Source organism: Fringilla coelebs (assembly GCF_963513975.1).
Source record: "Fringilla coelebs genome assembly, chromosome: 5".
Classification (NCBI taxonomy): domain Eukaryota; kingdom Metazoa; phylum Chordata; class Aves; order Passeriformes; family Fringillidae; genus Fringilla; species Fringilla coelebs.
In genome coordinates this window covers 65,118,301-65,145,674 of record NC_140033.1, presented here as the reverse complement: position 1 = coordinate 65,145,674, position 27,374 = coordinate 65,118,301, and the positions used below count along the sequence as shown (strand labels likewise).

At 40.3% G+C, this 27,374-nt stretch overlaps 1 protein-coding gene across 5 annotated transcripts in view; it reads right to left on the bottom strand.

Moving 5' to 3' along the window:
* Positions 1–27,374, bottom strand: part of LRP6 (LDL receptor related protein 6) — a 118,444-nt gene that overhangs the window by 35,102 nt on the left and 55,968 nt on the right. For all 5 annotated transcript variants that reach the window (XM_084206214.1, XM_084206215.1, XM_084206217.1 and 2 more), the window contains 4 exons: positions 21,861–22,057; positions 20,979–21,110; positions 11,956–12,352; positions 11,259–11,430 (listed from right to left, as the gene is read on the bottom strand). In XM_084206214.1, coding sequence (XP_084062340.1) covers positions 11,259–11,430; positions 11,956–12,352; positions 20,979–21,110; positions 21,861–22,057 — 898 coding nt within the window. The remainder of the gene's footprint in view (positions 1–11,258; positions 11,431–11,955; positions 12,353–20,978; positions 21,111–21,860; positions 22,058–27,374) is intronic.

Here is a 27,374-nt window from a genome sequence, read left to right as displayed (position 1 = left end):
CTGCTATGAGGCAGTCTCCAGAGGTTTATGCTGCTTTTAACCACAATGTGGTGTGAGTTTCACATTCTGAGGCCATTCTGAATACTGCAAATCACACTGAGAATATAGGCTACAACAGGAAACAGATGTGGTGTAACCACAAACACCACCTTTACTGAAAGAGCGAGTAGTTCCATGAAAAAAAATTTTAGAAGTGCAAAAATTAAATGGCCTCAGACAAAATACCAGATATCCTGCTTGAAGAATAAGGGCTTTGTTTATCCTAAAACAATAATGAATGAAAACCTATAGCCTCATGAACACACAGCTCATTCAAAGTAAGTGAATTACTGCTGAAAATGTAGTCCACATTTTAAAATGCTGTACTTAGTAATCAGCAGGAACAATAAAACAACTTTGAAGCACTACTTCTAATTTAAAGTTACAGATAGTAATGCACAGTGACAAATTCTAAGGGTCTTTCTTGTTAGAAAGATATCTTGCATTCAATTCACTACTGCTACTTCTAAGCAGCAGTAATCACTGGGATAAATAGGCTAATGCAGTGAATTTACCTTTCTGATAATCTGGGATTTGAATATACGGTAGTTTAAACTTGTCACTTGACTGCTTTAGGTCTAGAGTTTCATCATGAAATCTATCTCATTTATGAAACCCATGCTCAGCTCTGTGTAGAGCTTGTGCTGGGACCCTGGCAGAACTGCAGACTAGCAGTCCCTTCAGGTGCAGTGCACCAAGGGCAGGGACAGCAGAGACTGAGCAGATGTGCACAGGTTTATGTGCACAGCACTGAGGACATGCCCATCACAGAAGGGGTCTGTCCCTACCAGGGATGCTGAGATCAATACCAGACTAGGAGCCCAGTCCTACAAGGTGTCAAGACTGAGATGAAGGTGACAGAGTGCAGACCATTGCCCTTCATCCTAACTCATAAGCACAGTTGCATGTTCAGGATAGAACTACAGAATCATAGACCAGCCCGGGTTGGAAGAACCCCTGAACTATCATCTGCTCCGTTTTTTGGGGGGAAAGAAGTCTAGATAAGATTATCCAGCATCCTGTCCAGTTACATCTTGAAAACTTCTAGTAAGGGGACGGACTCTACTACATGCCTCAGTAAAGTATTTCTTTCTTATTTTAAAATGAAACCTCCCTCAAGGCACCTTGTACCAGTTGCCCCTGTCCTCTCCAATGTGGCACCATCCACCTACTGGGAGAGCCTCCCTCCTCCTCCCTGAGTACTGGAAAAATGTGAGCCTTCTCTTCCCCATGGAGAAAAGACCAAACCCCTTCTGTCTTTCCTCACAGGGTGGGTTCTCATCACTCCTTTAGGTGCTCTCCACTCTCCCGGCATCTCTGTTGAATTTGGGGAGCAGAGCTACACACAGGAGGGTACGGCCTGACATCCCTCAGTGGGATGATCAATGTGCCCATGGAGGCAGCCCAGGATCCTGTTTGCCTTCATTGTACAGCAGCACACTGGCATCATTTGCCCTCAGTGAATCTGCACTGGCTTGTCCCAAGCACCTGCTTCTTTTGGCTTGCAGGTTTCCAGGAGAACTCTTTCCAGGGACTGGAATAACACCAATGGGTCTGTAGCTTCCCAGGTCCTCTTTTGGGTATACTTGTAAATGATCAGGGGGCAGGTTAAATATCATGCATGCTAAGCTCTTCTCTGGCTGACAGGAGCAGAGGAAGTCAACAATCAATAAAAATTTATAAACAACACCTAGTAACTATGTTCAAAAAATATATTACTTATGAGCATGGAATAGGCCTCTGTGATGGACTGTAAGTCCCCAGCTACCAGATGAAATTATTTATTTCACAGACACACATCAGTAAAACAAAAATCCAACCCTCCTAAAACAAACAACCCTTCCAGTAAAATCCATAAGCTCTTCCAATTTCAGATACTTGAGCCTAAGCCCTGATTTTTAAAATCAACAGCCTGTTTTTGGACAAATTACTGATACCTTAGCCATTATTGATTCCTGAACTTCAGCATCTTTACTAGCACCACCTTACTCATCCTCAGAGAGGCCAGAAGACCTCACTTAATATGCAGGACCTCAATTGCTCTGCTCAAGTACTACTGCCATCACTGCCCCAGCTCTACAAAATTTTTATCAGGCATCACAGCTGGAAAGCATCTTCCCCCACTGAGTCACAGGAAGGATGGAAATGTAGCATTCACCTTTCTTCTGGAAGGATTAGGAATGGAAAGCCTTCTGACCCCATGGCAATGCTTGGCATGTCACATGTCCCACACGTGTAGAACACTCTAGCTTGTTGTTTCCTTGGAACATGTTGAAATCTACTCTGGATATATAGGTATGGTTTACCTTACAGTGTGCACAAAACACCAGACATTTGGCACAGGCTTCTATGATGGAACTGTCACAAAAAAACCCCGAAAAAACAAAACAAAACAAAAAAACCCCAAAAAAATCCCCACCAAAAAATCCCCCCAAAAAAACCCCAAAAAAAGGAAAAAACCAAACAAACTCTAAAAAAGTCTTAATCAACTATACTCTTTTTAAGTGAACAACTGAAGCTTTCAATTCAGTTTGAAGAAATCATTCTGTCAGTGTCATTTACTTACTATTAACAGCATTTCTTCTCAACTCTAAAACATTAAGGAATGAAATAGGAAGTCCTCTCTTCATTGTGGTGAAATCCTGAGGAATCAGCAGAAGGGATCCCTGGAACCCTTTGGATTTGCTTCAGAAATGAAATGCCTCCAGCTAAGTCCATGATTTCTTACTGTTAATTGTTTTACAATAGCCATTAACAATTCCTAATTTAACAGTTCCTCAGCACCCTCAGTTTCCTTCAGAGCTTGAACAATTTTTCCAAAGAATTCAAAATATATTTTTTCTGAGCATGGATAATATTCCTAATAGGACTGCTGTGAAGATAAACATGTACAAACAGTACAGAGATTAATGTCATGAACACCCTTTCTATCAGGCTACACACTGCTGTAAGCTCATTTCTTTCATAATAGGACAAGTTTCTTAGCTCACTGACCAATGCCAACAGCAGAAATGTTTTCTATGTGATGGAATTTAATTTTAGAAACAACTAGTTCAGTTTTTAATGAAATGGTTAAAGTCAGGTTAAGTTACAAGTAGGCAAGGAAAATATTTTAGAACCACTGTGACAATCACAGATGACATCTCCTAGGCAATCACATGCAACAGAAAAAAACACCCTGCATTTGTAAAGAACAGGCTAAGACCAAAAAAAAAAAAAAAAAGCCAAAATGATAAATAAGATGAGAAGAGAGATTTTCATGGGGCAAAAAAAAGAGCTCCTCTGAAAAGATTCAGTGATAAAACAGGTGACTAAAACCACTTTACTACAGAGATTAATTTTGGTATGTAATCCATAGGGTGGAGAGGCAGCAGTCAGGGAGTGTTCTGTTACCTGGACATAGGCTGTGGGGGCAACAAAGAAAAGTAATGACTGCATTTTGCAACTTACTATTTAGCAACTAAGACCTGTGGGCAGCTACACACAACACTTTGGAGAATGTAAACCAGACTAGCCAAGCCCAACCTGAAACCTCACTGTGGGTTTGGGGGAACAGTTTTACAAGCTCAGCATGACAACTCCTGATACTTTTGCATGAGGGCAAAAGCCTCTGTGCTCTTCTTTCCCAGGGTTCTTTCTTTCAGTGCCTTGTCCCAGAAACTTATTTTTCATTTGTTCTCTACCTAACCTGATGTCTTTCAGACTCTTTAGTGAGTGACTATAATTGGTTTTTTATAGAGGGGAAAAAATGTGGGAAGTTTTCTACAGTTTTACCAAGTCCAAGTGGTTCAGGGAATAGTGCAGTGAGAGACTCAGCCGGTTATGAGATACTTTTCACCTTTGGTGGAAGTAAGCTTTCAGGTTGATTCAATTGCTCCTATTCACTAAATCACTTCGATTCCAAGGGTTTGCATGTCCAAGAGCTTGGTTTTCCTTTTTCCACAGGCTCTTTGCCACACTACAAGATGATGCATGCTACCAGAAAAGATGTTCAGGTTAAGGCTACAAAATCTCACAGCAAAGTAAGAAGCCTGTGTGAAGAAAGCTAAATCATTATTGAGAGTGACTGGAGGTAGAGACTTCCAAAGAAGCCCAGGTCCAAGATCAGTACAAGGTTTTGTACAGCAATGCTACTCAGCCTGTGAAAAGGGGAAAAAACAAAGCCAGAATTTTGGAGACTAAGGGATAATAGTGCACTGACAAACAGTACTCAGCTGAATCAGAAACCCAGACAATAGCTCAGTACCTCTTCACATTGCTCCCCAGCTTGCCATGAAATATTTGAAGTATGTCAGACTCAGCTGAGCTGATGACTCTGGCTGGGCTGGTTTCAGGGATTTCAGTGTTTTCCCTTAGGTAACTGATACTGGCTGCTAGCAGAGGCTTGTTGCTTTCTAGGTGAGACACCTGTGTAAACCAAAATACAATTTCCTAACTCCAATGTGAAAAATCTGAGAAGCATGTACAACATCAGAATGCAGATCCAACAGTTATACTGCAATCAGCTGCATGCTGGGCCATGGTGACCATGAGGCTTTCAGAGCTATCAGCAGCAAACCAGGACTGCTCATCTTTTAGCAAAGGTTGTAAGAAATGTCTCTGGATTCCCAGGGTAAGCAAGTCAGCACAACTTTCTGCTCAAATGTGTCTCAAGCATGGGTACTTGCCTCTGACATGGTGATTCCAGGCTCTCCTTAGAGGTAACAGGAAAAAGCCAGTGCTTTTAGAGTAGAACTCATCTCACCTATTCTAAACATTTTCAGTGTGGAAGTGCTGATTTCCAACATTTTTATAAAGGCAACATAAAGGAATTTAAATGAACAGAATGTATCTACATCTCATGAGATGAAACCCACTAGAGATTTCAGGATGAGTTGCAGATCTATGACAGAAGAACCATTTGAAAACTGAATGCCAAAGTCTTCTCCACATAATTTTTAGGGCAGTGATTTCACTTAGAAAAATAGCATGTCTGGTACTCAGATCAGAGAGTCAAGTTACTCTTGGGCAGGAGTTCTGGCTCCATCTCCCCAAGAGCTTCCCTCAGTAGCCTCTTTGGTAGGAACCTCTCCCTGTCCCAGGAAGCATGGCAGCCTGTGGATGCAGATCCCTCAGGACTTCTTGGAGAACTCCTCAGCACAAGTGGCTTGTAATGTCTCAATAATCATACTTTTCATATCTGAATTTTGTTTAGGTAACCTCAATTTATCAAAAGTAATAAAAAGTTAACTTTTAATGTTCCAAATTTGAAACTAGCATGGATGTTTTAAATGTTTCTTCTTTTTTATCTTTGCATTAAAACACCTGGGGTTGAGAAGATGATCTCTAGAGGTCTCTTCCAACCCTTACAACTGCATGATTCTGAGAAAAGGTACATCTCTAAGTGACAATTTTGTAGCCCCATGTTCAAAAGTCAAAGCAAAAAAAAAAGGAATTTTTTTTTTTTATAAATAGCAACAAGCTTACCATGCCAGGAGGTCCTAACTCATCATTGGAGTCCAGGATAAGGAACCATTCAAATCCTTGTATCCAGCTCTGCAACAGCCAGGAGACCTTACTAATATATTGTCTGTGGCTGTCATTTGTTTGCTTTTTAATAAAGTTTTACTATCTTGGTCAGCATCACATCATTTCATTCAGAAGTTCAAAAGAAACCTCTCAAATGAAAATTACACCAAGTATAGACTAGTGCTGGTTTGGTTTTTTTAAAATAAATCCTTACTCTACTACTAATTTCAAAAAATCTATATTTTTTCGTAATACAGGCTTAGCAGATGTTAAGAAATAGCTGGAAATACCCCAACAAAGCAAGCCTTAAAGTTCTGAAACTGGGATGGAGTAGAGGGATCTGTCCCTACCCTCTACAGTGCATACTTGTTTTTTGTTGAATGAAATTCCCAAGTGCCACAACTATCCAAAGCAAAAGTAAACAGCAAAGCAACTTCAGGGTATTTGAATCAACTACCTTACTTCTCATACCTGCAAAAGTTTAATGCAAGTACACAAAAGCAGCTGTGTTCAAGAGCTAGGAGGATAATGGATTCTGCTTCTCAATTTTCAAACCTGTGCTTCAAGCAGGCTGGATGGGGTAGGATCAGTAACCAGGCTTGCAGGTCATCAGCATTTCACAGTACAAAGACTGATGGTATGAGACAAAAATTCTCAGTCAGAAAATAATTGGTGTATACTTAGAAAACAAAATTTCCTTATTAGGGTGGCAGTAAAATTGAGGGAGTTGTCATCAGAGGAAAATATAGCCCTGCAATTTCGGGATTAGAATATGAATTAGAGCATTCTCTAGATGCCAGACTATTAGCTCCTAGGTCAAAGACAAAAATGTCCTTTCTGTTCAAGATTTCTGTGCTCTATAAAGTCTTAGCAGCATCTGCTTTTCTGTTGTCCAGCAAGGCTGAGTTCTGAACACTGGTGTGTACTTAAGCTGAAAAACAGCAGGATGTAATACTTTCCATATTAATCATGAGGATTAGAGACAGTAATGCCAGGCATGGCTAATAGATTTGGGAATGCACAAACACTTCAAGTTGGAGCTGCACTCAAAAATCACCAGACAAAGGTTGGATCTGAGCAGGAGGTACATCCTTTCTTTACACTCACCACTAGTAGGTGTTAGTGGGTGCCATCTCCGGTTCTGAGAATGGAGAATAGGAGAGGATGAATAAAGAAAAATAAAGCAGAGATTGAAAAACTATGAGAAATCAGCCATATCATGACTTCCCCTTAACACACACAGCCACACATGCATGCAGCCATTTATAATTGCTTTATCAATACCAGCTTTGCTGACCATTTAAAAATCCAACCTATGCCTTAAAACAGGTAGCGTGTACGTGCCAAGAACACAAATATTCACTAGAGCAGGAAAACACAAGACCAATTCAACAGAGCAGATCATACATTTTTAACCTCATAGCACGGCAGGAAAATGCTTTAAACCTGTAGCAAGTCAATGAGAAATCTTCCCCACTGGTAAGCACAATAGCAGCCATCCATTTCAATAGAAGTTTATCAGCAGTGAAACCTGACCGAGATAAATGACGAAGCTGTTGAGTCACAGCCTGCTTCTGCCTGCTGCAGGCTGCCAGATAAAATGGGAACAAAAGCTCCCTGCTGTACCCCCTACCAGTCTCCATTAACCCCTGCTGATGCTTTATTATCGTCTGGGGGCTCCAGAACAGCATAGCATGAATCAGTGGGTAAAAAATAAATAATAAAAGCTCCTATGTAGCACAAACAAACCAGAAACATGGCTTGCAAGAATGACATTCAGTTTGGTACCCCTGCAATTAAATAAGGGTTCTGAGGAATACCACATGCAAAAGCGAGAAAAATGAGAAAAGCACAAAGTATGTAAAATCTCGTATGAAAAAACTACTTAAAGGCAATAAAGGCACATACACAAATGCATTCATCCTGGTTTTATCCCCCTTTTCAACTACACACAAACACATGAAGCAAAGCAGGGACCAGGTATTTTATTCTGATGCCTTCATGTCCCATCCCAAGTTTCATCTTTGGAACCTGTCACAAACACCTTTCTTTGTTGCACCTATGCCTGTTCCTGTCTTCAAATGTAAGTTTAAAACATATACTGAAGACCAAAGCATCTTCTATTACACAGATATAAAAAAATGGATGGTGAGGGCATGGAAAGTGCAGCAAACCTCCTCAGGATTTCTGGTTGCCATTGGAAAGTAGGCAGTGAGGAAACCTGAAATGTAAGTAATATTTTAGCTATCACAGATTAAGACAGGAATCTACATTTAGCAAAGGCCACCTGGTTAGTTAACACCAGAGGCTCCACCAGTCGAGCTGACCCTGTCCAATCAAAATCTCCACGTACTGTGGAAGGGGATAAAGCCCTTGTGGTGCCTATGAGGAATGTGTTAGGGAAGACAGTTTGGATCAGCTCTGCCTCAAGCAAAGGCAAACCCATCCATGATGTTGTTTTTGCTCAAGACTGGGGTGCACTTGGTGGGTGATGCAGAGGGATGAGGAAACAAAATGGGTACCTCAGGGGGATTTAATTTTTGGGTGAGAACAGTGTGTGATGTTGAGCTGTATTATATTGGTTGCTGAATGACACTGCCACTGCATGCCATAACTCCATGGACAGTGAGGGTGGACTGTTCCAGACACACCAGTCAGCAGCTCCTGATGTAATTTGCAACCAGCCAACATCACAAGAGTCCTCCTGCCCTGGAAGACACTTAGGACAGACAGAACCCACAGCCATGGACTTAACTCAACAGACATCTTGGGGGGATGGCCATTGACTACAGAAATGAGAGCTGTACTTTGTGTGTTTATATATCCATGTATACAGTTGGAAGGAGTAGGAACTGGGCATGATGTACATGGTATAAAATAAGGAGTAGGACATGTCCTGGTTCTGGCTAGGACAGGATTAATTTTTGCAGTAGTCAGGAGGGGGCATGGCCAGGATCTAAAGGTTATTTTGTACCCCCTCAAGTCATTGGAGGTGGGGGAAAGAACTCTCTTCCAGGGAAAAGGGGTTCCTTCAAATTGAGGAAACAGGTAGGGGGAGAGGGAGCCATCCAGTTTTTTCTATTGTCAGAGAGAGTCTGAATGAATAATTTCTTTCTCTCATTACTATTGTGCTGTTACTGCTAATTTTCTTATCTTGTCTCTATTTTCAGTAAATTATTCTTATCTCAACCAGAGATCTTTGCTTTTTGTGCCTCCAATTATCCTCTCCATCCTGTTGGGGGAAGTCAGAGGTGTGTGGTTTGGAGAGTCTTGGTGGAAGCACTAAATTGGGGAGCACCATTCCTTAATCAAGATAGGTGTGGATAAAAAAAATCCCCTTTAGACGGAATAATTCTCTTGGATGGACACGCCCACTTCATCCTATACAGCCCTTCCATGCTTTACTAACTGCAGAAGCCCACTGAACATGTGTGCTGATCACTACCAGGGTCACTGATTTTCAACCCCTTTCTGCCCCTCTGAAGTGCAGTTAGCAAGCAGCAACATGGCATCTAAGGAAGAACATGACAGAATCCATCAACACAGGAGAAGAGAGGCTGTATGGGTTCCAGCCAAAGGTCTACCCATCCCAGTATCCATTCTCAGAGAATAATCAACACTTACACTCACAGAACTGCACAACAAAGAAACTTTTCAAGAAGACTCCTAACTTCTACAGCAATTTACAGTTCAGTGATTTGTAATTCAGAGGCAATTTTATCTGCCACTAAATTCCAGTGGAATCCCCTTCCACAAACCTATCCAGTCTTCCTAGTAACATGTGTAAGCTTTTAACATCTACAACCATTTCCACAACTTACAACATCTGCTTTTGTTTGTTCTGCACCCACCACCTAAAATTAGTTACAAGGATCAACATCTTCTGTCAAAAAAGGTGTCTGTGTGGGAAGTTGGTCACCTTATACAACATTTTATAGATCTGTGTCACATATGCCTAAATGAACACCTTCAGGAATCAAAAAAATACAAACCCACATCCTCAAACAAAACTAAAATCCAAAAGCATTGAAGAAAAACTGTGGGAGAACTTCTTCTCTTGCTTTAAAGGTTTTAGCCCGACTGTTTCAAGATTTACTGCAAGTTGGTAAGAGTTAACAAATGTTAACCTTCTATAAAAAAGCAGCAGCAGTAATATAACTCTGACATTTGGAAACTCATAGGAAAAAAATAACTAGTAATTCTGAAATCTTAGAGTGATAAATCTTTTCTGATGCCCTGCAGAGATGGTACATGACAACCTGGAACCAACTCATTTTGCTGGCTTACACTGAACAATGAAATGGAAATTGTCCCAAAAAACCTTTGTGCCAAATCAGATCTCTTCTGTCCTGCCACAGACACTGTAATGTTGACATAAACATTCTATGATGTGTTCTAGCCAGTTTGACAGAATTGCAGCAGTGAGCTCATGCCTGATCTAGATGAAAATTTCTGCCACAAACTGATCCAGCACTGAAAAGAATCATTATTAATTAATAAGGAATCTCAGCGTTCTGGCAAACATGGGGGTGAAGAATGCCTAACTTTCCTTTTGCAAAACACATTCAGGGCTGAGACAGTATCAGGGCTGAAGTGCTCAATAAATAAATCTCTACACATCACTAAGACTATTTTCTCCTCTTTTCTCAGAGCTGGTGTAATATTAGGTGAATTACAGACTAAATCTTGTTTTCAGGACAAAGAAAACTCTGCTCCATGAGGCTCTCTCCAGGAGTGCTTCAAAGCAACTCACCTTGCAGGACTGGAGTTACTTTGGCTCTAAAGGAGAGCTAACAGTTATGTGACCTTCCAGCACATGACTGTGACTTCACCTTGACGTATTTGTAGTTATAAATGAGTAAAAACAACTTTGTAAGTCTAGAAAAGATATGATTGTGCCAAATATGATATGTGCTAGAAGTTCTTTAATACGGTTAGGAATCAACAAGGAAAACCCTAATTCCTCAAAGGAAGGGAAATCCACCAGGATACAGCACAGACAGACCAGAGCAGCAGGTAGCAGTCAAGTCTTCTATTTCCAACAAAAACTTTTGACAGCAAACTGATCAAATGCTAAACAATACCATTTTCTCAAAGACTGACAGATAATAAACGCGAAATTTGTTTCATAACTGTTACACAACAAAAATAAATGCAAGACTTTCAATGTGGGAGAGAAGAAAAAGTGCCTTTTTTAAATTAAAAGCTTCAACTGGACACATCAGAAAAAAAAGATCTATGCTCTTGCTGAAACTCTAATTAAACAAGGGAGATGCAAAGTATGAAGGATTTCTGGAAGTATAAATAAGTACATGTGAAAGAAGATTTATTTCTTTAAAATATATTTTACTAGGCTCTAAATTGAGCAAAAACTGAAAGATACTTTTTTTTTTTAAGCTACATACATTAATCCCAGTAAAAAGCTTTTTCACCTGATGACCTAAGAATTTACTTATTTAGCATGTCCTTATCACACATTCTTACAAAGACAGCTCTACTACATGGATAAATTTCTATTTTACACCAAAAAAATGAGAGAAGAATATCAAGTAACTTGCCCAAAGGCTGAGCAGAAGAGAGTTGTTTCTAAAAGCAGAACTCAAACACTATCCCATCATCCTTTTCAGCTGTATCAGAATATGAACACCTAGAAAAGCAAAACTACATTTTATAACTTCATGGAATAAAAAAATGCAGGTACAGTTACAAACCTCTATTTTGTCTGTTTTGGCATCTCCCCAGTATATTTTGCTTTCTGCATAATCCAGTGCCAACCCATTTGGCCAGCCAAGCGAGGTGTTCACCAGCACAATTCTCTCTGAGCCATCCAGTGCTGCCCTCTCAATCTTTGGGATTTCTCCCCAATCAGTCCAGTACATGTACCTGCAAAGGAAGAAAAAACCTTATTAATCCAAACCTCCAATATTCTTATAGCTTCTTCTGGACTGCTCTTCCCCAAAACTACACAGCCCGCAGAAAGTTACATCCCTAAACTAAAAATATTTCTTTACATAGATAAGAATGCCCAAACCAGTCAGAAATAATTGGCATGCAAACACACAAAATTCTCCTATCAGTCTGCTCAGCAAGACAATATAACCAGTGCTATTAGCTAGAATAAACAAGCTGATTCACGAGGTCCACAAAAATATTTTTAAAAATAATAAAATACAGACACATAAGCTGACTACCCAGGTGGTCAAAATGGAGCAGCAGTGCTTGTGCCTCAGAGCCTTATCTTTCAGAGAATCCCAGTATTTTCATTTGGAAAGCTCAGAAGTTTATCACTACATAGACAGCAGATAGATAAACTATGTAGATAGTTTACCACTATCTACATAGAAGCAGACAGAGATATCTTCTTTGCATGACCAATATGGTCAAAAACGCTCCCAAACAGCTCCTCACCCAACCATGGGATCCAGCACAATAGCTCTGGGTTCTTCCAGGTCTTCTGATATCAAGATTTTCCTCATGGTGCCGTTAAGCCTGGTGACTTCGATGCGGTCCGTGCCGGTGTCCGTCCAGTAGAGGTTGCGGGCCACCCAGTCCACGGCGATGCCGTCGGGGTGCGCGATCTGCGCCGTCACCACGAACTGGCTGCCCGAGCCGTCGAGGAAGGAGCGGCGGATGGCCCTCACTTCATCATCTGTCCAGTAGATGTACCCTTCCAGAGGGTCGAAGTCGATGGCGATGGCGTGGCGGATGTCCTCCAGCGGCAGCACAATGTCCGTGAAATCCGGCGTGTCCAAGGAAATGCGCCTCAGGTCCGTCCGGCGGGCCAGGAGCAGCAGCGCGGTGGCACCTGCAGGAATGGGACAAACACAAACACCTTGGAAACACTCCTGGAAATAGAGAATCTGAGTCTGTTCTTTCCCAACAACATGGTCTAGCTACCTTGATTTCACATAGGTTAGATCTCTGGTTTCTGTGGTTGAGATGACCCCCAAGGTATTAGAAAGTCTTTTTTTCCCAGCCCAACAACCATTGAAGAAGTCGAGATTTGTCGGTTCTGCTTTTCAAGGTTGTTTATTTTTTCTTACCTTTTACATTCCTTCTCTGACCTGCTGAGATCTGTCCAGCAGGTCAGGTTGTGGTAGAGTGACTGCCCTTGAGATGCTGTTAACTTTTTATACTACAAACTATGTGTACTTTATTTACAATAATTTTTCAATACCTATCACCTATGTTAGACAGTCTGTCTCTACTCTAAACCAATCCAGAAGTGTCACTATTCCAGCAGAAGATGGAGGACAAGAAGAAGGAGAAGGACAGGACATGCCTGGATTCCTCCATCTTGCCTCTTGAACACCCATTCTAAAACCCCAAAATTCTACTTTTTCACCCTGTGACAAATTAACTATCATTCTACTCAAACTCTTATGGCTTGTAAATTTTCACACAAAGTTGGTAATTTTTTCCATGGACTAAAATCAAAGGCACAGGTGTTTTTGACTCTGTGCCAAAGCCTCTGAGCTCCTTGCCAGGGTCTTGAATCACCCAGGTCAGCCAGAGGAATGTTCTGGGTCCTGACTGCTAGAAACTGTTGTAAAATAGTTGATAGATCGTTAAGCATGTACTGTTAGTTCGGTTGTTATATTGTAAAAGGGGCTAAAAGAGTAATACACCTCAGTAAAGTGCACCACCCCACAAGGGAAAGGAGCCAGCCTGGACAGAACTGAAATGGGCCAATCGAGCACCTTAAACCTTCATGCAAATGAAGGATCCAGAAAGAAACCAATCCGAAGGGAGAAAATACAGGATAAAAAAGGGGCTTCTGACCCGCTGAATTTGTGCCACATCAGTGACATCCCCAGCGACTGGAATGCTCCTGCTCGGCCCATGACCCCTTGCTTTAGGCCTTTCTTTTTTTCATAATAAAAGCTGAAATCACTTTAGTACCAGGAGCCTGCTCTGGTTTTTATCAACAGGACCTAACCAACTGCTGGGTACCAGCAGAGAATTCCACTCCAAGGCTTCAAATGTGAAGCTGCTCACAATGTCTCTGCTTATTCTTCTTCAGAACAAGTCAGATGTGTTTACATAGAAAATTCAGTGGTCCTTTCCTTTCCCAGAATGTATCATGTTGCACATATTCTCTATCTATATTGTTCCCTCCAAATTACTGAAATAGATATGCAGCAACTATGCTGCTATTTTATGCAAATCAACAGATGGCCTGCAATCTCTTAGATGAGAAATTAATTATTTACTGACTGTTGCTGCTGTTGGTGAGAGGACAACCATGACAAACAAGCTGTATGTTTCAACAACGCCTGATAAGTGGAAAAAATGTAACATAGAACACCAAGAGTAAACCTCTTTTGAGAAACTCTAGTTGAAGGAGTCAGATTTGGGAACAGACCACTGTGCAATGACCATGCAGAGCAGGAGGGCTGTCACCTTCTCCCACATTTGCTAAGAACAAGCTTATTGAAGACATGAAGATAAAAAACAGTGTCTTATAAAATAATTTTGAGCCAAAGTGCACAAAAGCCTTGCTGGCTTTTGAGTGAAAAGTCAGAATCACAATAAATAACTAAGATCAGCTTGCACTGCAGAAGATGTTTTCACATAGGCAACACAGCATGTTTAATGGTACTATCAATGACAGCTGCCCTTATTGTCTAATCTACTTCATTTTCATTTAATTTTCTATTCTATGTCCCCCGTTTTCAAGGTAATGACAGATAAACAAGCACCACACCCCATTCCAATTAAACTGGCTTATCAGTTTGGAGTCTTAGGGAGATAAGAGCAGCTCAGGCCCGAGGGAAGCCTGAGCTAAGGTGAAAAATGCATGTATAATTGCAGGGAAAGTGTGGTGCAATGGCTCTCCTCAAAGAGTGAGAGGACAGGCTTTGGCAGGAACTGATGGAGGATGAGGGGGAAGGGTGGAGAAGGCTTAGGAAAACAAATGCATGAACATGCAGTGAAAATGAGCAATTGCCAAGCCACATTGTGTCCGTGTCTTGATTTTGATGTGTAAGAGGTATAAATAAGAGCTAGAAGACTGAAAGAGCTAAAACTGAAGTAAGTTGGTGATGAAAGAAGAATTTTGGTGTCTTATGCCAAATTTGTTTTTTTTTTAAATGACAGTAATTGATGTTGGTGCTAGCTGAAACCTCACTGCATGCTAAACCTTGGAAACATGCCAAAGCAGCCACTGCTTCATTTATAGCAAGTTTTAGGCGTTAAAAACCTCAAAGACACTTTCACAGTGCTGCAGGAAACAGCACCTTTCAACAACTAAAGCTGAGGATATTACAAGTGCTTCTGATTGGTAGTCCAGAATGGACTAAGATCAGCTTTGGGATCCTCTGCCCTAAAACACCTTGTGCTCAGAAATATATATATCACTACTCAACTGTTCTTCTAGTGAGTAACTCTTATGCATTAATTAATCAGGAGGGGGGAAACCTGTAATTACATGCCTATGTATCCTTCAAAATACTGTAAAGTATGAGACACAGCCAATGGAAAAAAGGCCTGTTAGAGAGGGTTTTTTTTTTTAATAATTACAGAAGCAATTAATCTTGACACAGCAGTCTCTGTGTACATCTGTATTTGCTGCTACTACGTACAAGAAAAAATTCAGCATCAAGATTCAAGCAGACAGGTGCATTATGTTCATAAAAAGTCTTAGTACATCACTAATCCCTACAATTTAGGTTCAAGGAAGAAAGAAACCCCTACTACATTTTCTTAGCAACTTCATAGTCATTTATCCAACCTGATTTTTAAACATAATAATGACAAACATATTAAAAGCCCTGAACAATATATTTTTTTGCATTATCAAGTAAACCTAAGGTTAAGCAAATGCCCTAACCTCAGAGTTCAAAATATATATAATGTCTACCATATACAGAAATAGTGTAATACATAATTTGAAAATAATTTGTGTGATCTGGCTGAAGTTGACAGTCATTTCAAAGAACCAATGCCAGGTTTCCAGAAAGGCTCAGTTCAGTATAACCATACCCTTGCTCAACCTCACCCTTAAAATTGACCAATTGACCTTCCCATTCTTCCCAAAGACAACCCATTTCAACAGCTTCAGTATCCTGCTTTCAGCCTGCAACACTTGTTTAGTCAAACAACCCACTGTGTTTAAGCTTTAATTCAGCACTGGGAAATGAGTGGCTTTCAGCTAACCCGTGCTGGACTCTGGAACCCCAGCTAAGAATTTCATGGTCCTTATCTGGCGGCTTTGCCAGCATTCCAATCCCTCCATCAAACACCAGCCCTGAGCCCTCCAACCAGGCAATAAAAAGTTTAAAGCTTGCTTCAGAGCTATTACCCAAACATTTGCAAACCAACACCTCAGCTGCTTAGTTAGATCAGCAGCCATTCAGCTCAGGAAAAAGAAAGCAGCAGCAGAGAAGCACCACACCTCCAGGCAGGTTGAGGGAAAGATGGCTCTGAATACCTCCAGGCTTGTCCTGACAATAGCAAGAGCTGGGAGTATTTATAGACTGATCCCATTACCGCCTTGAGAACAGCCAGGGAGCAGAACCCCAGGTGGTCTCAGAAGTGTGGCAAACAGCAGCTGTGCAAAGTTTACCTGGCTAGGCACTGATCACCACTCAGAAGATGCTCAAGGTACTCAAGGTTATCAGGACATGACAAAAGCAATCAATTTTGTTCACTTCTACTCCAAAGATCAGTTATGAAGCAAAAGCTAAGATGACAGCAGGATCTCCAGACCTCTTGCCTTGCCTAAGAAAAATCAAGTCTCTAATGATGAGCATGAGGGAGAGAATATGAGTACAGAATCATATTTCAAAAAAAGAAAAAGACAATGCCAGCTGCATGCAAGCATAACTTTCTTTTTGGCTTTTAAAAAAAAATTATCAGCACTTATTAGGGGAACTGGAACAAGTCACAAACGTATAAAACTCCTCAAACCTCAGTTTGCTTGGATGCTTTCAAAGGGCACATGGAGGCTGCAGCCAGAATTCTGATCTCACACACATATGCAGACCCGAGGCAGTTTTCCCTCTGTTTCTAAACCACTCAACTTGTGGACTAAGATTCTTTTTAGCAGTGCCTCAAGTCACAGGATATTCAAGAGAGTTAGCAATTTTTTGAAAGCCAAGTCCCTTACTTGTCTAAATATGGACATATAAGCCTTACTACTCCAGACTCTTAGTTTTGAGAGCTTTAGCCTACTTTTATTAAGCACTTTGAAAGCTGGGATTACAAGCTCACGGACGGTGCATTACATTAGTACTGGAACTAATGCTTGCCTCAAAAATTCACTATTAAAATTCTAAATAATTTAAATCTGTGTGCTAGCTGAAGTCAAGAGAAGGGGGAGAAAGGGGGAATCAGAGCAAGCACGAAGATACATGCAACGGCACAGCTTTAAGTCCAATGCCCTTCTAACCTTTATAATTAATTACATCTTCTCAATGATATACAAGGCCTCAGTCATTTGTAAGTTATTGAACTTTAAAACCATCAGTGGTTGCTGAGCTACACAGAGACACGCTCAGGAATGCATACAGAAGAAGTGCTAGACCTAAGACATGTATAATGCATCCCCTGTATCTGAGAAATCATGATTATTAATACATCCCAAATAGAATTACTTCACATTTGACCAAAGCATTTAATTGCTTAATGTTTTTTCCCAGTTTTGAAGTCACTATTGTGAAAGAGTCCCTGATACAACAATATAAACTAGAGCTTTCATGCAACCTCAACCTTAAAACTACAAAGGCAAAAGACCATGCATTTGCAATTAGTTATTTATTTCTTCTTTCCTTTAAAAGAAATTAAATAAAGGTGTGAAACTAACATCCTGATCTGTGCTGTCAAATCAGGATCCTGGCTATTCCTGACAAAGCAAATTAGGCAGTGGACAGCCCTAAATTGCAAAAGGAAGTGCAGAATTCTGCTTCCCACCTCCAGGCCTACCGGGGAAATAGGATGTGAGTATGGGCAAAATAAAGACTCTTTTCCTGGAAGAGAACAGAATGGCCAAAACAAGGCTGAAATCCAAGTGTGAAGCGCTGCTTTTTCTTTGTGAGGCAACTCACACCTCCTTGCTCAGCTGAAGTCACCACTGGTTTTCTCAGTTTAAACCACATTTCACTGTTGGAAGAAGCAACTGCAGGACACAAGTCAAACTCCTTACAGGCAAAGACAGAAGTCAAGCACATGGACAGAGAGATCTTCAAGCACTAGTAAGACTAACTCCAATGACAAACTCATTTATATAAGAAAATTCAGGTTTGTCTTACAACTATCAAAAGATCATTTCAATGTAGCACTGCCAAACTCAGAACAGCAGAACACACAATACTGAAAAAGAAATTGCAGTATGTTGTGCAGAAGAACAATACATTACCAAGAATATGACACAAGGTGGTAAAAGCTCTCTGGCAGAAGACACAAGTCCTGCCTGGGTGATCAGAAAAGATTCTTTGCTTCACATGTTACTGATAGAGGAGTATCTGGCCATGAAATAACTTACTTTCCCTCTCTTTTGCTTGAGGGACAGGAATTTACAAACTTTCACCCAGGCAACGGGCGAGCTAAAACCTCGCTAGGAGCCCTCATCTCAGTATACTTCACTGTTTTGATTTGTATTATCAGGTATTAGAAAAATAGTTAGTTTTATTCTAAGGTAGCACCCCTTCCTGAAGCACTGTGGAGAAATCTTTCAAAATTGGAATGTGTGTTATTGTATTCACAAATCTTACCAGAAATAATAAAACTCCTCGAAGGTATGATTAAAAAAACCCTAGAAAAATGGAGAAACCAGCACTGGGAGAAAGGCAAGGGAGAAAAAGATTTCCTATAAACCAAGATTATTCAAAAACGCTAGGTTGTCATGGAAACTGCTCAGGGAGGGTCAGCCAGCCTCACCTTTGGCTGCCAGCATCATCTGTCAATGCCAAAGCACTGCAAACACCACAAACACACACTCAAAATTCACCCCTCAAAATCTCTCCAGCACAGCCCAGTATTCTCCACAGAGCAGCATGAAATAAAGCTCTCTCCTCAAAGAGGCTCTTTTCACCATGAACCAATTTGGTTTAGGAACCAGTCTGATTTTAGTCTGTTGCTAGAAGACAAAACCATCTTAAAGAAGAGAGAAACTCAGCCTGATTTTTCACCTTTCTTCACTTCTCAGTCACCAGTCTCTCCCATGGTCATGTACCCATTCAAATTGCAAATGGAGATTTAATCAGCATTGCAGCATTACAGATGTACACCGAAACTATCTGAAGTAAAAAATGTTCAGTTCTCAGGGTTCCACTCTACTTTCACAGCAGATATAGAGAACAGGCAAGTAACAAGGGGAAAAAAACAGCCCAAGAAACTAGAATCAATCCCCCACCTCTGCACACCTGAAAATGAGGGAACAATTTTACTTCCTAGGGGTCCTGGAGGAGCCTAAGAAAGAAGTCCCCACAGAGACAAGTCCAGATTTACATCTTGAACTCTGGTCTGTGGCTGCTCTGTCTCTGTTTACGTGCCATGCTCTCCTCCCTCCCCCAAATCAATACTTGCAGCCTTTGCACCTACAGGAAGGCGTTCCAGGAGATCTGTGCCTTGAAGAGCTCTGGAAAATTGTAGGGCACTCAGGGCAAAAGCCCTAAGTCTGCTTAGCGATCTGCATCTCCCTCCAGGGAGAGAGGAGTGAAAAAAAAATAAAAATCACTATTTTGGGGCATGCTCAGCTCTAAATGTTGAACTTCTTGCCTGAGTATGTCAGAAATTAGCCCTGCACAGGATCAAAGCTGCACAAAACCAATGGACCTGATGAATAATTTGAGTAGGTTGTTTCATCTGGGTTATGTACTGTCTCCTTTCTAAGGCCAACTTAAATAAATAGTCTCAATTTTCTCCTCTCTTCCCACCCTTTTTTTCCTGAAAAGGCAGAGGCAGAATGTGCCCAAAAGATAAAGCAGCAGAATGGTGGTTTAAAATGCAACGTGATATTGACAAGCATAAGAGAAATGTTCCTGTATAAATTTTTTTGCATACAACTGGACAAAATACTGTAGCAACTTGGTTAATAATATTTCTAGTGCAGTGGGGGCTTATATTCTGTAAATCAAATACATGTTATGGCTGACTGGGAACATAAAATGTTCCCATGTTCAGGGAATGGGAGAAATGAGCAACAGTTATAAACATAAGAAATGGCAAAAAAAGTGGACTGATGATTCTGAATATCGCTGCATGAAAAATCCTTTTAATAAGGTTCTGGGGTGGATTTTTAATACCATTCTTCTACTTACCCTTGGTAATTTACTTTGATACACTGGAATTTATCTGTGCATATCAAGTATTTTTGAAAAAGCACATAGATTTGTGTCACATTCTGACTACATACAACCAACCAAGTGCAGTATTATTAAAGCTTCTCCTTACACCAAGGGAAATGGAAGAAAAACATCTTGTTTGTGTATTGGGAAATTCTTATAAACAATCCTGCCAGGCTAAATTGGGAGCTGTTTTTCACATAAAAGCAGCAATTTATTTTAACAAGGTTCACAGAGACACACAAAAATAATCAGCAGAGAGCATGAAATAGCATGAAATTAAAGAAAACTCTGAACATAGCTGACAAACCTGAAATAATTTTTAAAATATAAAACTCCAATTAAAAAATATTTCTGTATCCATTTTATTTGCCTTATTTACACTAAGCTCTGCTGTATCATTTCTTCCTCTATTTACTTCTGTCCTAGGGAGATGATCTGCATGAAAGATGGTTATTTATGATCCAGCTAATTATCTCCCAGTGTTGATTTTGAGCCTGTTAGTGTACTATAGCAACCACAACACAACATCACAAGACCTACACTTCCAGAAAATAACAATTTAAAATCATGTCTATTAGCCCACAATGAGAAACTAAAAGCAGTTTTGGGTCAGAGCTTGCAGCTCTAAATCTTGATCATATCTTGAGTTTTAGGGCTTTCAGCACCTCTAAAAACATGTTATTATTTTCAGAGAGAGATGTCAGGTGTAAGTGTGTATAATAAATGGACATCAGACTTTAAAGAAAAATTTTAAAAGGAGTTGTTGTACAATCTAATTAGCCAAATACTTCAAGATTAATGTCAGAAATATTTTAGAGACAACAGAGGATGTAGGTATCTTTTTCTCTAAGAAAAAGCAACAACAGAGCCCCCCAAAACTTGCAGGGAATTAGTGACAGAGATAGAACTGCAACATAATTTTTGTAACTGGAGGTAACCTGCCCTTTGGTCATGAGAATTCTTCCTTTTTAAAATGTAGAGGGCATTTTCCAATCACTTTTATCTGTACTGCAAAATCATACACAGTTTCAGAATGTGCCACCCCTAACATGCATCATTTATATAGTGCAGCTGGAAGAACCCCTTTCCCTCCAAGAGCTACTTTGTGCTTAACCTAAAGGATTTTTTAAAAACAAAGCCTACCATCTTTGCAGGTCTTTCCATTCTCAAGAAGTTTCACACCAGTGGGACATGCACACTGATAAGAGGGCTTGGTAGGAGACATCAAACACAAGTGGGAGCAGCCACCATTATTAGTTCCACATGGGTTTGTAGCTGTTAAACATAAATCACACAGATTAATGCTTCTGATAACGAATGACCTCATATCATGTGTTAAGACACAAACGGTATTTGAGTGGTATAATCAGTGGCAGCAACACAGATTAAAGGAGGAAATGATAAACACAGAACAAGTAAAAATTACTTCCAAGTGTTGAGTAGTGGGGTGCTTATGGTACCAAAATGCACTGATGTTGAATGTTTCCCTTCTTGGGAAAGTAGCACTTAGCTCTAAACCAGAACTTTGTTTCAGCTCTGCTCTTCTCATTTTTACAAACTCTTCAGCATACTGGTGCTGAATGTGTGTGTATATATATATATATAAAATGCAAATACAGTAAATTAACACAATGGTTAAGACAGTGGTTATTACACACAGAGCTAGTCCTGCTTAATATCATCTGCCAAATTAACACTACTTTCCACTCAGGAACTACCACTTAGAAAAATAAAAATACTGTGTTGCCTGAAGTTATGGTACAGGAAACAGAAAAATATGACAAGACCATAAATGTGTCAGGCAGAAAAAAATTAAGAAATGGGGGAGTTTTCTTGCACTTAAAAATCCCTGCAAAAAATGTAGAGAATATCTGGTTTCCCTTTGGGTCTTTTGGTATTCTCTGCACTGGAAAAATTGCATCATGACGTGGTTGAAGCCACCCAGCACCATACAGAAAGACTAATTAAGAGTTTTGCAAATCAGTTCCAGATTGCAATTAAAAAAAGGACAGCAAGACAGCTTACCATTTGGCTGCCTCTTCTGGCTGAAGGCATGGATATCCATGGGGGAGAAGATGTTGGAATGGATCTCACGCAGGTCCTCCCCGGAGTACTTGCTGCAGGCCAAGATGGAATGTGTGTTCCAGTCAGTCCAGTACAACGTGTCCCCAAACAGTGTCAAAGCAAAGGGATGTGGAAGGGAGCCTTTAACCACTGCTTGCCTAATAGAGCACAGGGAGAAAATGAATGCTCAAACACAATTCATGTGACAGTTTTGCCTGAACACAGCTTCCCTGAAAAGAAGTTTGGGTATTGTTGATTAGAACTTTGTATTTATTTATTTCTGGGAAACAAATACACTGCCCCTGTTTTGGGGAATGATATGAAGGAACAGCACAGGAATACTATTTTCAGGCTGCCTACTGATGCTGAGAAGCCTGAGAGATGCTAACTGAAATCCTTTCTGAGATCTGTTGGTACTTTTTATCCCTTGAACAGTCCATGCCTGTAGGGCTCTCTGCCACCACACGAACACCAGCTGATTTTATGTAAGTCTGACTGCTACCTGCTGATACACCATGTCCACCGATTCCAGCCTCAGCAGATTTCACACTGAGACAAACTGGTCAATTAGCTATCCATCCATCTCTTCCAGCTCCTCTTTTGAACCATCAAAAAATACTGTATTTTTTACTCTAAAGAAATCCTTAAAGTTACTTGCATTGTTATGATAACTATTAAGTTATTGTTTTTATTATAAGCAGTGCCATTAAACAGAGTTCTAGTGATTTTCTGCCATGGGAATGATATCATTTCTGAGCAAACTGGGTCACTGCCTCTCTCCAGGTTCACAAACAAAATTACAGCATATATTCATATATTTTATGTATATATACAAAGACATGCTCATTAGCCATCACAAAAATGCATCACAAACATTACTGAAGACAGTTTTTCCAGTTTCTTGTGATGTAGAAACTAATTATCTGTACCTAAGATCCTCAGAACTGGAATTAAGTAGCTCAAGTCTTATTTTTATTTTATTCAGGATCACAGAAAAGTTCAAGATGGAGAGGACTACAGAGGTCATCTGGACCAACACAAAGCATGGCCAGCACACAAGTACCACTTACAGGAGTGCTTCTTCCCACCTTCTTTCTTCTTAACTGCCTAGGTGGAAGTGTGTTCCCACCTAGGCAAGGTCCTTCTGAACAGTGGGGGTCACCATCCCTTTGCTGAGCTGGAAGCAGAAGGGATTGACACACAGCCCTGCTACTCCTTCAGAATAAGGCCCACTATGAACACCAGCCATTTTTCTTCTTGCAGGGAAGACAGTAATCATCCATACATTAACTGAGAAAACACCCCCACATAGGCATAACTTCTGGAAATAAGTGTAACTGAAGTGGTTTAACAGATGACAAAAATAGTCTTATTTTCCAAATATTTGCTGTTAAAATGTAACAGAAGAGTATATTAAAGCAAGAAGCTTGAAGGTGTCATCTGAATACAAAGAAACTTTAGTCATTACTGTCCTTTCACCTTAGCTTCTGGAAAAAGATGCATTATCTTAAAAGTTGGGGTTTTTTTCCTATAGATTCCCTTGCTTATCCCTCTAGTGTTCCAATTCTACACAAAATGAAATCTTCTATTTCTTGGTATCCTGCACTCAAAAGTAGGACATAGTATCTTTTCTTTCTTATCTCTGTCTGGAGTCAGGTATATATTTGCTTCTAATTAAATGCACCAACTAAGCATCTTACAAAAGACCATTGTAACATTATTTAAAGCTGAAACCTGCCAGCCAAACAGTGAGGCCAGAATGACACAACACATTCTGGTACCAAGTATAAAGGCATTCTGAATCTGCAAACATTTTAACCAACCCTACCCCCAAACCCTAAATATCTTCAGATTTGAATTTTAATTTAGAGCAGGCTAGGAGACTAAGTCTTTATGCATGACATATTGTATGACATTTGACAAAAGACACCTACAACATTCTGTCATATGAAACAGAAGCCATCAAAGACCAAAACTCTTACTATAACCAAATCTGCACCAAAGACAGCATTCCCATAATAAAGAAGACACATTTTTATGAAGCATTCTGACTAACTTACTTTAAAACAAAACTGACCAACCCAAAAAAAAAAAAAAAAAAAAAAAAAGCCCCAAAAAAGCCCCACACAGAGAGGAATTTTACATGTGATTTGTACCCACCACTAGTGGGAATAAATCTCTGAGTACAATAGCTGCTGTTAGACATACCTAACTTTCAGGCAACCCTCTATTCATATGACAATGCATCAGGTGAACTGTGACCCTTATTTAAACCAGCCCTTATCTGGAGAGATTCAGAAGCCCTTCATTTGACTGTGCTGTCAGTCACAGTCTTGAAGCAATTACTCCTCAACTGGTATTATTTTTCTCAGCAGATATAAGGTTGCAATGCATGAAGATGGCTTTGGGCCCAAACACAAGTGTGTATTTCTTGCATCTCATTAAGATCATTATTACAAGTAACATTTGCTCTGTAATCTTTGTTTCCAGCAAGCTAGTACAAGGTGATAGCTCACTTCCAACCAGCAAAACCAGCAGGGCTTTTTCCCCCTTGCAGCCCTGCTGAACAGCAGCCACCTGATGCATGCCAGCATGGAAGCAGTGGCTTGAGTTGAGCTCAATGAGTCTCCACACCCTAATGAGGAGCAGGAGGAAGGGGCTGGAGAGCCCAGCTATTAGAAAACAGCAAAAGGAAGAAGAAGAGCAAGAAATGACCTTCTGATGGCTGCTGTGAGCAGCTGTGCTTCAACACAACCTGCACTAGGAACTGCAGAGCTCTCTCTGCTTTTGGTGAGCAAGACGAGGGGTCCTGACTTCTTCCTAGACCAATTATTTATTAAGCACACCCAGGTGGATGAAGGTGACCAGTGTCACCTGTAGCACTCAGCTGCTGCACAGTGCTGATGGGAGCATGTAAGAGTCAAAATGAGGGATGTGTGACTCCAGGCAGCTCTTCAAAATGCAGTTTATTACATCCAAGGCATTACAGCAGTCCAGGGTCGTGGGCAACAGAGCCTGTGCCTACAGCTGTCAGCTCCAGATGCAGGCAAGCCTGGAGACCCCGAGTTTAGGTTACAAACGCATTATATACTTTTCTTTGCTGAGCATCTTAATACATAAGAACCAATCTATACCTTAACTTTTAGCTATAGCCTATCATAACTACTGTCATTACCATATTAATGTTACTATTCTCCAATCACTAAAAGTTAGTACATTACAGTTTAAGCTAGAAGTTGTTTTTCAGTTTTCTTGCAGTGGAAAATTCTGAGACCTTTTTTCTACTTGCAACATCTGCTAACTTGTTTGCCTGTGCTATCTTTCTGCTTGGTAAAAACATCTTCTTGTTTGAGGTGGGTTTATCCTTTGCTCTAAGTCATAAAAACCCCCTTCTAAATAACCTACCCTTTGCTTCCTAGGTTATCCAATAAGACTGGCTCAGCAATTCTTTTCTTCTATATCAAAACTTGCTTGCATCTCTATTCCTTCTTCAGATTCTACATTCAAAAATATTTCTGCTAAGCATACATATCTGTGAGACTTTCTTGTCAAATTTTCATCCTTCCCAACAGGAGAAGGTGCCTCCCACCTCCAGGGTGGTTCACAAGCACCCATAGAGGGTTGGGGAGCAGAGAGGTCTCCCCATTCCTGGCCCTGATGGGTTCCAGGTACAGCACTGCAGGTGCAGTTGGGCTGATGGGAACTGACAGCTCCTTGCTGGCAGCCTCACTATCAGGCCAGGCTTCACTGCAACAAGTGACAGGACAGCAAAAGGCTCTCCACCCTATTATCCTTCATCAAGTTCCTTGGATCCTTCAGACTGCTGCCCTTGTATCGTTAGCCTTGTTTAAAAGAGACCCCAGAGACAATGGGAAAGTGAGGGCTGGGGACGAGGAGTAATGTTATTCATTCAGGAGACATCTCCAGGGCCTCAGCAAGATGCAAATTGGCTCTATATTAGATGGAACTAAGCACACACTAACTTTAATAATCTTCCCTGCACCAGGCATATAATCACAGAAATTTGCTTTAAAAATCTGGATGGTGATTGACATTTAAAAGGCCACCATCTCCGCTGAGTTGGCTGGGAAGGAAATGTGTAAAGGGACAGCAGAGAAGGAAGGTGAGGAGAGAAACAGAGAGAGAAAAGAAGCAGTTTCCACAGAAATTAAATTCAGTCTGTGTTGAATATCATGATCTCCCAAATACAACTATTTATCATCACAGTAATCAGAGATGTCATTACAATAAATATTTGCTATGGTAGAGTTTTCTATTGTCTGGAGAAAATATAGATTTGATTTAAATATATTCACCTATGTTCTATTCTTATTCTGTTAAAGAGTCCTGTGAAACACTTTGTGAAGATTAAGGAAACAAACAAAAAACAAGTTAAAGCAGGAATTGCAAAAGGAGCTACCAAACTCTGAAATAGAATAGATACATGAAACTTCACAGACAGTCTATGCACTTATATATAAACAATGACAAAAAAGCTCTTGCTTTAGGATAATATGAATTTTAGTCAAAGATGAAACTCACTTGAAATAAAAACGAACAGCAAAATGACCAAAAACCATTAAATTAGTATCTTGTATTTTAACCAGGATTTCCTCAGTCTGCCTTTGTTTCTTTTTCAAGTAATACTAGCATTCAAAGCTATGTTATAGCTACAAAATTTAATAATTCAGATCACCAAAAGAAAGCTAACAATAATCAAGATAATTTAAATTTAAAATATAATAAGAACTACTATTTTCCCCCCTAGAATACTAACAGATGTTTTATATTCAAGCATAATAGCATTTCTCCATAAAAGTAAACAAGTAAACACCATCCATGAACCAACTGCCTTTTATTCTTGCTGCATTAGTCTTCTAATCTCAAGACCTGATCAGAATACCTGCAGAAAACCTGGGGTACTTGAGATGTTCTGACCTCTATGTCTCTAAACCATTAACACTCCAGCTTCACAGCAGCAAAACTCATTTCAGGTGACCCCTGGGGCTGCCTGTGTTCAGTCTCCAGGGCAGGGTGCAAGCATTTTTGACATTTATGTTTCATTCCATTTCTCCAGTGTCCCTATGGGCTGTCCCATACCTATTACCATCTCCCAGGCTATCAGAAAGGGGGGAAAAAAAATCTGCTTTTAGTGCTCATCATATTAAAGAAAGCATATAAGAGGTTTGCATGAAGCAAATAAAAATATTTGAAACAAAACCTTATTTACCATCTACAGAATGCTTCAGGCTTTGAGTATTAACAAAATTGCAGGAATTACATATCTTCAGCTTGTGACAAGTGGAAATGTTAGCAAGTGGCCAAAGCACTCAGAGCATGAATCAGATGAAGCAGGATCAAAGACTAAGATGCACCCATAAAATCCCACTTGAGGGACGCCACAGGGAGGGCAGGGAGCTCTGGTTCCTTCAGCTCACAGGATCTCCTCTCCTGCCAACCTAACAAAACATTTGC